The sequence below is a fragment of the Heteronotia binoei genome, chromosome 21 (genome assembly GCF_032191835.1).
Source record: "Heteronotia binoei isolate CCM8104 ecotype False Entrance Well chromosome 21, APGP_CSIRO_Hbin_v1, whole genome shotgun sequence".
Lineage (NCBI taxonomy): Eukaryota > Metazoa > Chordata > Lepidosauria > Squamata > Gekkonidae > Heteronotia > Heteronotia binoei.
In genome coordinates, this window is record NC_083243.1 from 176,945,137 (window position 1) to 176,958,056 (window position 12,920).

General features: G+C 45.2%; 1 protein-coding gene across 2 annotated transcripts in view; it reads left to right on the forward strand.

Moving 5' to 3' along the window:
* Nucleotides 1-12,920, forward strand: part of ZNF142 (zinc finger protein 142) — a 31,837-nt gene that overhangs the window by 2,456 nt on the left and 16,461 nt on the right. Inside the window, exons 2-6 of one of the 2 annotated variants that reach the window (XM_060263018.1) lie at nucleotides 1,987-2,520; nucleotides 4,643-5,332; nucleotides 6,085-6,351; nucleotides 7,882-8,694; nucleotides 9,331-9,508. In XM_060263018.1, the coding sequence (XP_060119001.1) occupies nucleotides 2,265-2,520; nucleotides 4,643-5,332; nucleotides 6,085-6,351; nucleotides 7,882-8,694; nucleotides 9,331-9,508 (2,204 nt within the window). In that variant the 5' untranslated portion in view covers nucleotides 1,987-2,264. Of the gene's footprint in view, nucleotides 1-1,986; nucleotides 2,521-4,642; nucleotides 5,333-6,084; nucleotides 6,352-7,881; nucleotides 8,695-9,330; nucleotides 9,509-12,920 lie in introns of those variants that run through there. The other variant, XM_060263019.1, reaches the window with a different exon arrangement.

The following is a 12,920-nucleotide window of genomic DNA, read 5'->3' on the forward strand; positions in this document are numbered from 1 at the left end:
CCTGATCCACTGCTCAACCAGTAACCAGTACAGCTCATACAGGTAATAGAATCATAGAATCACAGAGTTGGAAGTGGCCATACAGGCCATCTCGTCCAACCCTAACACAGTATCAGCCTAGAGTATTCCTGACAAGTGCTTAAAGACTGCCAGTGAGGGGGGCTCACTACCTCCCTCAGTAGTTGATTCCACTGCTGAACAACTCTTACTGTAAAAACGTTTTTCCTAATATCCAGCCGTTACCTTCCTGCCCTTAGACCCATTATTACAAGTCGTCTCGTCTACTGCCAACAGGAACAGCTCCCTGCCCTTCTCTAAGTGACAACCCTTCAAATACTTAGAGAGCAATCTTGTCCCACTCAACCTCCTCTTCTTTAGATTGAACATTCCCAAGTCTCTCAGCCTTTCGTTATTATAGGGCTTGGTCTCCAGGTTGAATATACACTGATCGTGGGGTCCCTGTAAAGACCTGGGCCACTGCATTCTGGACCAGTTGAAGCTTCTCTAGCACAGGATGCAGCCTGAAATGATGATGATGATATTGGATGATGATACTGGATTTATATCCCGCCCTCCATCCGAGTCTCAGAGTGGCTCACAATCTCCTTTCCCTTCCTCCCCCACAACAGACACCCTGTGAGGTGGGTGGGGCTGGAGAGGGCTCTCACAGCAGCTGCCCTTTCAAGGACAGAGGCTCAGAGCAGCCTACAATCTCCTTTCCCTTCCTTCCCCACAACAGACACCCTGTGAGGTGGGTGGGGCTGGAGAGGGCTCTCACAGCAGCTGCCCTTTCAAGGACAGAGGCTCAGAGCAGCCTACAATCTCCTTTACCTTCCTCCCCCACAACAGACACCCTGTGAGGTGGGTGGGGCTGAGAGGGCTCTCACAGCAGCTGCCGTTTCAAAGACAACCTCTTGCCAGAACTAACGGCTGATCCAGGGCCATTCCAGCAGATGCAAGTGGAGGAGTGGGGAATCAAACCCGGTTCTCCCAGATAAGAGTCCGCACACTTAACCACTACACCAAACAGGCTGATCACCAAATGGTGATCAGTGATGACTCTTCTGGGTACACTTTCTATGGACCTTGGAATGCAGAATTTTATACAGGGATAGGGACACTTTTAGCTGTGCTGGATGTAAGTGCATAGATCAGACAGAAGACTGAATTGCACTGGATAGTAGAATTAGAGCTGCCAAGGAAGGCTTCCCAATAATATTGTGGTAGGATCTAATGGTACTGTGTTTGCAATTATTCAATAACCTGAGTGCAGTAATTTTTTTTCCTCTGGGCCTAAGCTTCAACTATTTACAATTCCAGCATCTTCAATTCCATGTTTCTAGCAGCCTACATGTTTTAACTTGTATATCTACCTTACACCTCCCAAGATTGCCATTATCTTTAAATGGTTTTCTCCAAGGGGATAACAGTAAACCTCTGTACTTCCATAGTCTCATACAAACTTCAAAACTGTGTGTCTGATCCAACGATTAATGTACCAAGTCATCTCTTATTTTAGAGTTACTGTATGCATTCTTAATTTTTAAAACGCCTTTGTTTTTACTGGATAACATATCTTCAGTTTTAGATCTTTGTCTAACACTCAGTCTAAACTACTGTTGTATGAGCCACCCCTGTGATAAAGCAGATTTTATTGCCAGTTGAATTCAGACGGGTGATGCTGTGTTGTCCAAATCTAACCAAGAGTCTCTGCTAGTTTGACATTGTATCCAATCCCTGATTTTAAGGCATTTTGAAAGGAAGGTTTCAGCTCATCTTTTTCCCCAGAGATACGTTTGTAGTCTGATCTTCTAACACATTCTCTGACCTTGTCAGTCCATAGCTGCCCTAGTATAACCAGTTAAGGGCCATATTTCCACAGTCATAAAATATTCCAGTTGAGAGAATTATGGATTTGAATTGGATTTTAGGGTGTTTCACTGTTATATCTGCTAACTTTTTTTATTCTCTGCCTCACTTCTTCAGGGAAAGAATGTCAATGAAGTTTCCTGTCCTGTACCAGATGTCATCCTGTTAAGCTTTCTGCCAGACAGAAATGAGCTCCGGCTGTGCTGTATAATAGCCATTATTATGAACAGTAACTAATGCATTGCCTGCCCAATCCTTACTAGCTTCCTGTAGGCATAACGTTTGCTTTCTTCTCTTTGGGAGAACATTAGTACCATTTTCTTGGTGTACCCTTAATAGGAGTTGTACCACCCCTTTGTGTCATGGTGCAAGACCACGCGGAGGAATGAAAGGCAATGAACACAGGAGCAGTGACCAGAGAGCCCATGGGAGGAGACATGATGAATACACTTTGTCAGGAGCTGCTGCTACCTGGACTGTCAGATTCAGGGAATGAAGACAGCCGTGGCATCGCGAGTGAAAATCTAGCAGTGGGACAGAGCTTACTTTTAACAGAGGCTTCTGTGGTAGAAACAGAAACGGGCGAAGTTGAAATACTCGTCGAAGCTGCAACTAGCAGCATGTCCCTGAGCAATCCTGGAAACACTACAGGTATGTCGTGCTCGGGTAAGACAGCCTAACCATTTAAGGGTAGACCCACTTTGTGGCTCTTAAAATGAAGGAGTGGGCTAGTGCTGATAAGTAAGGTGCAATGTACCAGAGGTCAACCTTTGACGTGCTACAGAAGGCCTTTTAGTACACAGCAGGAACAGGATATGCAGACGGGTACTTGGAAGTAGGGACATCAATCAACCTCTCATGTTTGCTGTAGATGAGGGCATGGAGGCTGAACTTGTAGAACCAGGTGAATGGACTACAAAGATCACACTATCAGTTGCCAAACTAGTGGCCAGAATAACCACAACTATGACTAGAGTTGCATAAGGCAGTAGGGAGCTGAGGCAGGAAAGCTACAAGAGGTGCATATTTGAAGGGATAGTGCAGAATTTTTCTCTCAAAGTACCTGATGGGTTTGAATAGTAGCAGGGCCTAGTATGAGTGAATTTGTGGCAGCTACCCTCCTACAAACCTTCTCCACAGTGATTACTATTACCAAGGGGCTGTTGGACATAGGAACATATGAAGCTGCCTTATATTGAATCAGACCCTCGGTCCATCAAAGTCAGTATTGTCTTCTCAGACTGGCAGCGGCTCTCCAGGGTCTCAAGCTGAGGTTTTTCACACCTATTTGCCTGGACCCCTTTTTTGGAGATGCCAGGGATTGAACCTGGGACCTTCTGCTTCCCAAGCAGATACTCTACCACTGAGCCACCGTCAGGACTGGAGCGTTTTGGAGTCACCAGTATGGCCCACAGCACCCCTACTGTATTCCATTAGGGGCAGAAGTTGATGCCTTTGTTAGGATGAAGGAGCTGACTCACCGTGGCTTTTACTATATGCTTGAGCATCCTTTCCCCCTGGTTCTTTACATTAGCAGTGCGGGCATCAAGATGTGTAAATAATATATGAAACAGAATGCAGTGCAGTGGAGTACAGCAAAGACATAGGATTTCAAATTTGCAACCTAGAAGAAATAGCACTGAGGGGGGAGGACATGTAGCTGGTGGAGAAGGAAGCTTGAGTGACAGGGATGTTTAGGCAGTGGCTTGTGAGAAGAAGGCTTACATAATGGGGAGCTGGGAGTTACAAGGAGATGCACAGATCTGTGGAGGTGGCAATTAAATGTAACAGTGGGGCCAGTGGAGAACTTTTGGAAGGCAAGATAAGAACAGCGCACACTGGAAGTGAATTGTGGCGGTATCAGTACTACCATTGGTTTTGCATGTTTAAAAACTGAAGGGTTTTTTAGTGTTTGTGTGTGACGCAGGACGCATGCTGCATGTAGAGTTTGGCCACCCAGTTTACTCAAGCCTAACACCCTGTGCTAAGAATATGGTAGGCCCTCGTGTGCAATGTTTGCTCCAGGTCATTGTTGCATTCAGTTGGTAGAAGAATTCTCCCGTGAACAGTGTCAAGAGTTCAAGTCATTTTTTGCCCTGAGTAGATTTGATTACCTAGAAGCAATTCATTCATTTGGTCCATTTGTAGCTTGCCTTTCATTCAAGGAGCTCAAGGTAGTGTATACAGAGTTTCCAGAAGCTCTTCTGTCCACGCATACACCACACCAGGGGCTACTTCAAATTTTAGTAGTGCTTCACAGTGTGCCCCCATCGTGGGATGAGAGACAGGTGAAGCCCTTGTGCTTTCTGATTTCTTAGCTGGGTTATAACGCTTGGGACTCTTTAGCTTGGAGAAACGTCGACTGCGGGGTGACATGATAGAGGTTTACAAGATAATGCATGGGATGGAGAAAGTAGAGAAAGAAGTACTTTTTTCCCTTTCTCACAATACAAGAACTCGTGGGCATTCGATGAAATTGCTGAGCAGACAGGTTAAAACGGATAAAAGGAAGTACTTCTTCACCCAAAGGGTGATTAACATGTGGAATTCACTGCCACAGGAGGTGGTGGCGGCCACAAGTATAGCCACCTTCAAGAAGGGTTTAGATAAATATATGGAGCACAGGTCCATCAGTGGCTATTAGCCACAGTGTATGTGTGTATATAAAATTTTTTGCCACTGTGTGACACAGAGTGTTGGACTTGATGGGCCACTGGCCTGATCCAACATGGCTTCTCTTATGTTCTTATAACTCGCATTCTTATCCCTGCAGAAGTTGTCGTCAAAGTTGTGGAACTATATTTCTGCGAACGATGTGGGCAGAGTTTTTCTGATCCCAGCTTGCTCTCCCAGCATCGGTGTGTTGAGCTTTCCAGAGAATGCCTCACAAGCATCCCGCAGCTCCAAGGGTTATCACTAGGACTCGCCAGCCAGAACCTGGCTGTATCTGGAGAAGACACAGCTGTCCACAAAGCATCAGCACAGAACTTGTCAGAAGGAAGCAGGCAGAACCCTGAATTATGCACTGAGCCCCTCCTCTGTCCCATTTGCCAAGGTGAATTTGCACTGCCCGGTGAGCTGAAGGAACATTTTAAGGATCACCATAAACCACAGGGGCCCCCGGTTTGCCCTGAAGAAGGTTGTCACTTCAGCTCGGAGGACCGCAAACAGCTCCGGGGTCATCTGCAGCGTGTCCATCAGATCTCTCCGGTAGCTTGCGCCTACCGGGGCTGCCCACTCTTATTCCGAAGTCAAGAGGACATGGCACTTCACCGAAGGAGCCACTTCCCATTTCACTGTGGGCATTGCGACTTTATCAGTGCCAACACCAAGCAGTTTGGGCAGCACAGACGCAGCCATCTGCAGGAAGTAGGAACAGTGCCGGATGCGAGAGAAGTTGGTGAGAGCAGCTTCGCTGCTGTGGAGGGAAAGGGACTGACTGATCATCTGCTTCTCAACTCAGGTATTGGACCGAACAGGCTGTGGGCCCCGAGGGAATAATCTGGGTGAATGCAAGGGAGAAGCAAGTGTCAGAATTTTTGAGGCTGTGACAAAATAGAGGGGGAAAAAAACCATTAAAGGTAGCAACGACAGGAAGGGAAGTATCATAAGTGTGAGAAACTCAGGCAAATCTGGTAGAGGGGTCTCCTTTTTCATTTTTTTTTTTTCAGTAGTGGAGACTAGATAAACAGCAACGCAAAGAAATGGTGTTTAAAAGACTGAGAGCAATTCTAGAAGGGTACTTGTAAGAGACGGTAATCTCCCTATTCTATCAAGTGTGGTAGCAGCTTAGAGACCGACAAGATTTTTGAGGTAAAAGCTTTTGAGAGTCAAAGATCTCTTCCTCAGATACGAAGGGAGTTTTAATTTTCCAAAGCTCATACCGCGAAAACCTTGTTTGGTTTCTAAGGTGCTACTGAGCTCTTAATCTGCCTGTCCTACTGCAGACCCAACACGGCTGTGGTCTAAAACTAATTTTCCCCCTTGCTTTATTGGTAATTCCTGGTACTTAATCCTTGTCTCTGTCAAACACGAGGGCCTGATTTCTAATTGGTACGTGTCCGGCTTTAACTCTTTTTCTGCTTCCTGTTTTGCCTTTTTTGTCTGACAAGAGATTGACTTTGGACTCAGTTATAGATATTTACTTGCATCATCAACTCATCTCACATTTTCTGTTTAACTTTTCTATTTCTGTGGTTCTTTTCTTCCAAGCAGAGGAAGACTCACTCAGCAAATCGGGGACTTCTCTTGATGCTCGCAGTGGTTGGGGGGTAATGGAAATGGATCCTGGCCAGGGAGGAAATGTTGATAGCAGTAATGTGCTTCATGAAGACCAGACAGCATTGACCAAGGAAGACAACCCCAGGAAGAGAGGAAATGAATTATTGGAGGAAGAAGAGGGGATTTCATGCAAGACAAACCAAGGCAACAAGAACGCATATACCAAGACAACAAAAGCCTCTCAGGTTCAGCTGTTCAAAGGTAGAGATCTTAGCTGATTTGGCACCAGTGGTTTCTGGCATACCTTTAAAAAGAGCTTGCATGAAGTAGGCAGGAAAGTGGATTGTTATGGGATGTTGTGCACAGGTATTTCACAGCATGCGCCAAAGATGGAGAAGAGCTTTCTGAACTGGTTTGTCTCTGACGTGAGTTCACCCAACAGCTTCCATCTTTGCTAAGAAACCAGCTGCTAATGCTCCCTTGTTCTGCTGTCATGCTGGAAAGGAGGACACACTACTCTTGGGGTGTCTTTAAATGTTCAGAACGTAAGCTTGCGTGCGCTCTCTAAACACACTTCATCAGACGAGGAATCCGGTGCAGTGAGCAAAGCCACACATAGCTGGTAGTCAGTGGCTCAGAATGCAAACTGGTACAGATTTTAAGATCCAATGACAGTATAGTAAAATTATCTGGTAGGGAGCGGTTTAGAATGCAAAATGGTACAAATTTAAGATTCAGTGACAGAATAGTAAAATTAACAAATTGAGCAAACCTTTGATCTGAGTAGCATGGGCATGCAAAAGCAATGAAACAGTAATATGTCAAAAATTTCACTATTTTATTGTATTCTTTTTTTTTCTATGGCAAACTAGAATGATGTTTGCATGTTAAAAAGTAAATTAGGTGGAGAAGAACATCACTATCCAAATGTATTTCTCTTTTAGCTGTATTGACACACTCAAACAGGGATATTGGCTGTTTATCCCATTACATATACTGAACCCATCTCCCACTAATTTTAATGTATTTTTCTCCCAATGGCAAACTATATGTATGTTACATGTTAAAAGGTAAATTAGTTGGATGGGAAATCTTCTGAGATATAAAAACCTTCCCTTTGACCCAGGCTTAATACAATATAGTCATTAACAGACATTCTCACATTTTGACTTATTACTGTTTTATTGCTTTTGCATGCTCATGTTACTCAGATCAGAGGTTTGCTCAGTTTGTTCATTTTACTATTCTGTCGTTGAATCTTAAATTTGTACCATTTTTCATTCTAAACCACTCCCTGCCAGATAATTTTACTATACTGTCATTGGATCTTAAATTTGTACCGGTTTGCATTCTGAGCCACGGGACTACCAGCTATGTGTGGCTTTGCGCACTGTACCGGATTCCTCGTCCGATGAAGTGTGCTTAGAGAGCTCACGAAAGCTTGCATTCTGAATAAAATTAAGTTGGTCTTAAAGGTGCAACTCGACTCCTATTTGTTCTACTACTTCAGACCAACACGGCTGACTACTTGGATCTATTTCAATGTTCAGGGTGACAAGAAGACACTGACGTAGGGTGGGTCTCTGATTTCCACATTTTATGAAGTACATAGCACTGCTTGATTATTCTGATAGAAAACCAGGCAAAATAGATTTGTGGCATATTTATTTTGGTAGCTTCCTTTGGTCGCTCCTGCATGTAATTTGCCTTGATACTCAGCAAGAAAGGTGGGTGATAGATGAAGCAAACAAATGAAACGCTGCATTTGTGGTTTTGTTTGTATCATTGTAGGAGAAGTGGCAGAGGGCTCCAAATACCTATTTAAGACCCACATGTGTCCGGAGTGTAAACGGTGCTTCAAGAAGCGGACTCACCTGGTGGAACACCTTCACCTGCATTTTCCAGACCCCAGGCTGCAGTGTCCAAACTGTCAGAAATTCTTCACCAGCAAGAGCAAACTGAAGATCCACATGATGCGCGAGACTGGGGAGAAGGCTCATCGGTGCCCACTGTGCCACTACAGCTCTGTTGAGAAGAATGCCCTCAACAGACACATGGCCAGCATGCATGAGGATATTTCCAACTTCTACTCGGATGTCTATTCCTGCCCTGTATGCAAGGAGAAGTTCAAGCTCAGCCATGCCCTCAAGGAACATCTGAAGACTCACAAAGCAGAGCACAAGCAACTGAGCTGCTTCCAGGTCGGCTGCAGCTACTGCACAGAGGACCGCAAAGAGTTCCTGCGGCATGTCCGGGAGGTCCATGGCATAAAAGCTGTGGAGTGCAAGTACTATGCCTGCTCCCTGCTCTTCCCATCTGCAGAGGTCATGGAGGTGCATCGCAAAACACACTATGCCTTCCACTGCCAGCAGTGCGATTTCATCTGCTCCAACAAGCATATCTTCCGCAAACATAAGAAGCAAGGCCACCCAGGAAGTGAAGAGCTCCAGTGCAGCTTCTGCCCCTTTGCCACATTCAACTCTGTGGAATTCCATGACCACGTTGGCAAGATGCATGCTAGTGAGAAGATACACAAATGCTGTGAATGCAACTTTGCCACTGCGCACAAGAGAGTCCTCATCCGCCACATGCTTCTCCATACAGGCAAGTGTTCTTCCTCCGTGATTACTGGAACGCTTTGAGCGTATGTGCTTGAAAGTCTCCCATAGTGCTGTGTGATGTTCCTCTAGTGCTTTTGAAGGCAGACCTGTAGTCCAGAGTAGAGGATGTTGACTGCCAGTCTGTAGCCCATGTTTTGCCTGTCTGCAAATAGATTAGAATTTAGAGGGTTCCTGTGGTTCAAAGTGTTCTTTTTTTACTGCAGTCTTTCCTCCAAAGTGAAAGGAAGAACTAGTTTGCATGCTTGGGACTCAAAACACTTCCTGGCCTCCTTAAGAGGTCCCTTACCTTCAAATTTTACGTTGGTATGGATATTTCTTGTACCACCCCATCCTTTATCTAAGGGCTTGGATTGCATAACTGGAAGAAACCGGGCGTATTCAGAAAAGCAAACGTATCAAATAGTAAAGAAAGTATTCTTAGTGCCAAAATGTTGACAGCCTCCCATAAAGAAATTAAAATTTTTCTGACTATAAGGCATCATAAGTATGCAGTGGCACCTCTTTCCAAAAGTCCAGCAGTGTGAAGTACTTTGTTTTGTTCTGTACAGGTAAGGTATCACTATTAATTATGGCCATGTAGAAATATTCATTCGCCGCTTCTGATTTGCTCTGACTTTAGGAGAGAAGCCTCACAAATGTGAGCTGTGCGACTTCACTTGCCGAGACGTGAGCTACCTTTCTAAACATATGCTGACCCATTCTGATGATAAGAACTACATGTGCACTGAATGTGGCTACGTGACAAAATGGAAGCACTACCTGAACGTTCACATGCGCAAGCACACAGGAGATCTCAGGTACAGATAGTTGCCCACCTATTTCCTCCCTAGGTTTGCTTCCTAAATCATATACAGCCAGGGCAGGTTAGAGTAGCATGTCTATTATGCAAAAGCAATGCCTAATCAGAGCTGAGTGGACATATATATCTGTGGGTCAAAATCAGAAGTGCTGACATGTTTAATGGCAGATTCCAGGGTTGACTAAGAGATCTTATTAAAATTAACTGATTTATATGGATTTATATGGAGAGCCAGTTTGGTATAGTGGTTAAGTTTGCAGACTCTTATCTGGGAGAACCGGGTTTGATTCCCCACTCCTCCACTTGCACCTGCTGAGATGGCCTTGGGTCAGCCATAGCTCTGGCAGAGGTTGTCCTTGAAAGGGCAGCTGCTGTGAGAGCCCTCTCCAGCCCCACCCACCTCACAGGGTGTCTGTTGTGGGGGAGGAAGGTAAAAGAGATTGTGAGCCGCTCTGAGACTCTTCGGAGTGGAGGGCGGGATATAAATCCAATATCATCTTCTTCTTAATCTGAATTCATAACTTGAATATGCTGCTAGCGTCAGGGTAGATGCATATAAAGCCAAAATTATTTGGAGAGTGGCAGTTGGTTGCATGTCATAGCACATCAAAACCCTATAGTAGCTTTTGTAAATTTCACAGGGTACTGATTCCCATGCACGTTGTTTGTTTAAATCTGCCACAGACCTCTGGTTCTTAGGACAGTAATACTGCAGAATCAGACTCCAGGCATCATGGTCATGGAATTGCTGGGAGCTAATGAGAGGCAGTAATCCACTTTTTGACACAGTGACAGCAGTCTGAATGTGTGAACTTGTATTAAAGGTCATCTGCCTAGAAAAAGCAGAATTAATAAGGGACCGTCTGGATTCAAGATGAGGAAACTAGATGCTGTGACAACTTGGGTTGGCCCCCCACATGTTTGGGACTGGTGAGCTGATGTAATCAAGAATATGCATCAAGAAGTCTCCAGTTAGTGGAAGTGGCATCTGCTAAAAAGTAAAAGAATTCAAAAAAGATTATAGAAGAAGAAGAATTGCAGATCTATACCCCGCCCTTCTCCCTGAATCAGAGACTCAGAGTGGCTTACAATCTCCTATGTCTTCTCCCACCACAGCAGACACCATGTGAGGTGGGTGGGGCTGAGAGGGCTCTCACAGCAGCTGCCTTTTCAAGGACAACTCCTGCGATAGCTATGGCTAACCCAAGGCCATTCCAGCAGACGCAAGCGGAGGAGTGGGGAATCAAACCCGGTTCTCCCAGACAAGAGTCGCACACTTCACCACTACACCAAACTGGCTCTCTTCCTCCCCAACGGACACCCTGTGAGGTGGGTGGGGCTGAGAGGGCTCTCACAGCAGCTGCCCTTTCAAGGACAACCTCTGCCAGAGCTATGGCTGACCCAAGGCCATTCCAGCAGATGCAAGGGGAGGAGTGGGGAATCAAACCCAGTTCTCCCAGATAAGAGTCCTCACACTTAACCACTACACCAAACTGAACATATAGTCAGGGCAATACGCTTTTTGACGATGTTAATCTGTTTAGAGCAGGGGTGTTGATTTGACACAAACGGGACTTTATGGGGCCAGGCCATGTGTGTCATAATATGTAATTTGAGGTATAAACTGTATAAAGGACACAGACAGACACAATTAAAAATATTATTTTAACTTTTTAAAAAAATGCTTAAAACTCTTGTAATATTTTGTTTAAAATGAAAAGGTGGGGGAATAGTGGGATTTGGCAATGCAATTTTTAAAATAAAACATCAAGAAAAAGCACAAGGATCACAGCAGAAACTGAAAATATAAAATGCTCTGAGCCTGAAAAAACAATGAAATGGTATTGCAAGCTTCTCCCCACCTCCCCAGGTTTACTCAGATTGGCAATGGCTCTCCAGTGTAATATTCCCCTTTGGCCGTGGGTTCCCAGGTTAAAGTACTCACTAGGTCAGGTCCATTCAGCAGAGACAAGGTAGCTCAAAGCATCTGCCCTTTATTTGCAAGGACACAACCCCAGGAAGCATGAGCTTCAACTGGCTATAGGTACACTGAAAGTAAAACTGGTCTCCGCTCCATTGAAACACATTGCAGCACAGACAAAAGCTCCGAGGCTGCCAAAGTTCCCTGGTCTTTCTGTTTTGTCCTTTCTAGCTGCAGCAGGAAAGAAAGTTGCAAGGAAAAAATGGAATGGATTTTCCATTAAGATCTCTGGGCCCTATTTATCGAGGCACAGAGACCTTAATGAAAAATCCATTCCCTGTTTCCCTTGCAACTTTGCTTCCTGCTGCAGCTAGAAAGGACAAAACAGAAAGACCAGGGAACTTTGGCAGCCTCGGAGCTTCAATGGGTGGGGACAGGAGGGGGGAGAAAAGAGCCTTGTGGGCTGGTTCTGGCTTGCAGGCCAGACATTTGACACCCCTGGTTTAGAGCTTGAACAAGTGAAAATTTTTGAGGGACATGGCAATCCTGTATTTGTCTCACCTTACCATCTCCTCCCACAATTCAGAAAACAGCCCATTTCAACAGATGGGCAGGGAAACAGCAAGTGTAAAGTTATTCTTCTCAAGCTGTTCCAAAACACTTACAAATATTTTGATTGTTTTGTTTCAGTAAGCCTGCCTTCCTTCCTTCCTTCCTTCCTTCCTTCCTTCCTTCCTTCCTTCCTTCCTTCCTTCCTTCCTTCCTTCCTTCCTTCCTTCCTTCCTTCCTTCCTTCCTTCCTTCCTTCCTTCCTTCCTTCCTTCCTTCCTTCCTTCCTAAAATACTCCTCCCCTGTACTAGACATCTGCCCCTTTTTTTGTATAGTGCTGGAACCCCTGTGATAACAAGAGCCACTGGGTTAGGAAGCCCTAACTGAAATTTCAACTTGAAATTGACGTGAAACTATTGGGTGGTCTGAGCAAGTAATTTATCTCCTTTTGATTCCCCAGCTGTTGTCCAGTGTTAATTACTGCTTGCTTGCTTAGCGGGGCTGTTGTCCAGTGTTACTGTAGTTACTGCTTGCTCGCTAAAAGAATGTGGAAACGGTAATGTCTTGATGCCTGCTCTCAGCCTGAGTTCCTGCAGTCTGAGAGAGCCAGTTTGGTGTAGTGGTTAAGTGTGCAGACTCTTATCTGGGAGAACCGGGTTTGATTCCCCACTCCTCCACTTGCACCTGCTGGAATGGCCTTGGGTCAGTCATAGCTCTCATAGACCTTCTTCCCCTGGAGTGGTTAAGTGTGCAGACTCTTATCTGGGAGAACCGGGTTTGATTCCCCACTCTTCCACTTGCACCTGCTGGAATGGCCTTGGGTCAGCCATAGCTCTGGCAGAGGTTGTCCTTGAAAGGGCAGCTGCTGGGAGAGCCCTCTCCAGCCCCACCCACCTCACAGGGTGTCTGTTGTGGGGGAGGAAGGGAAAGGAGATTGTGA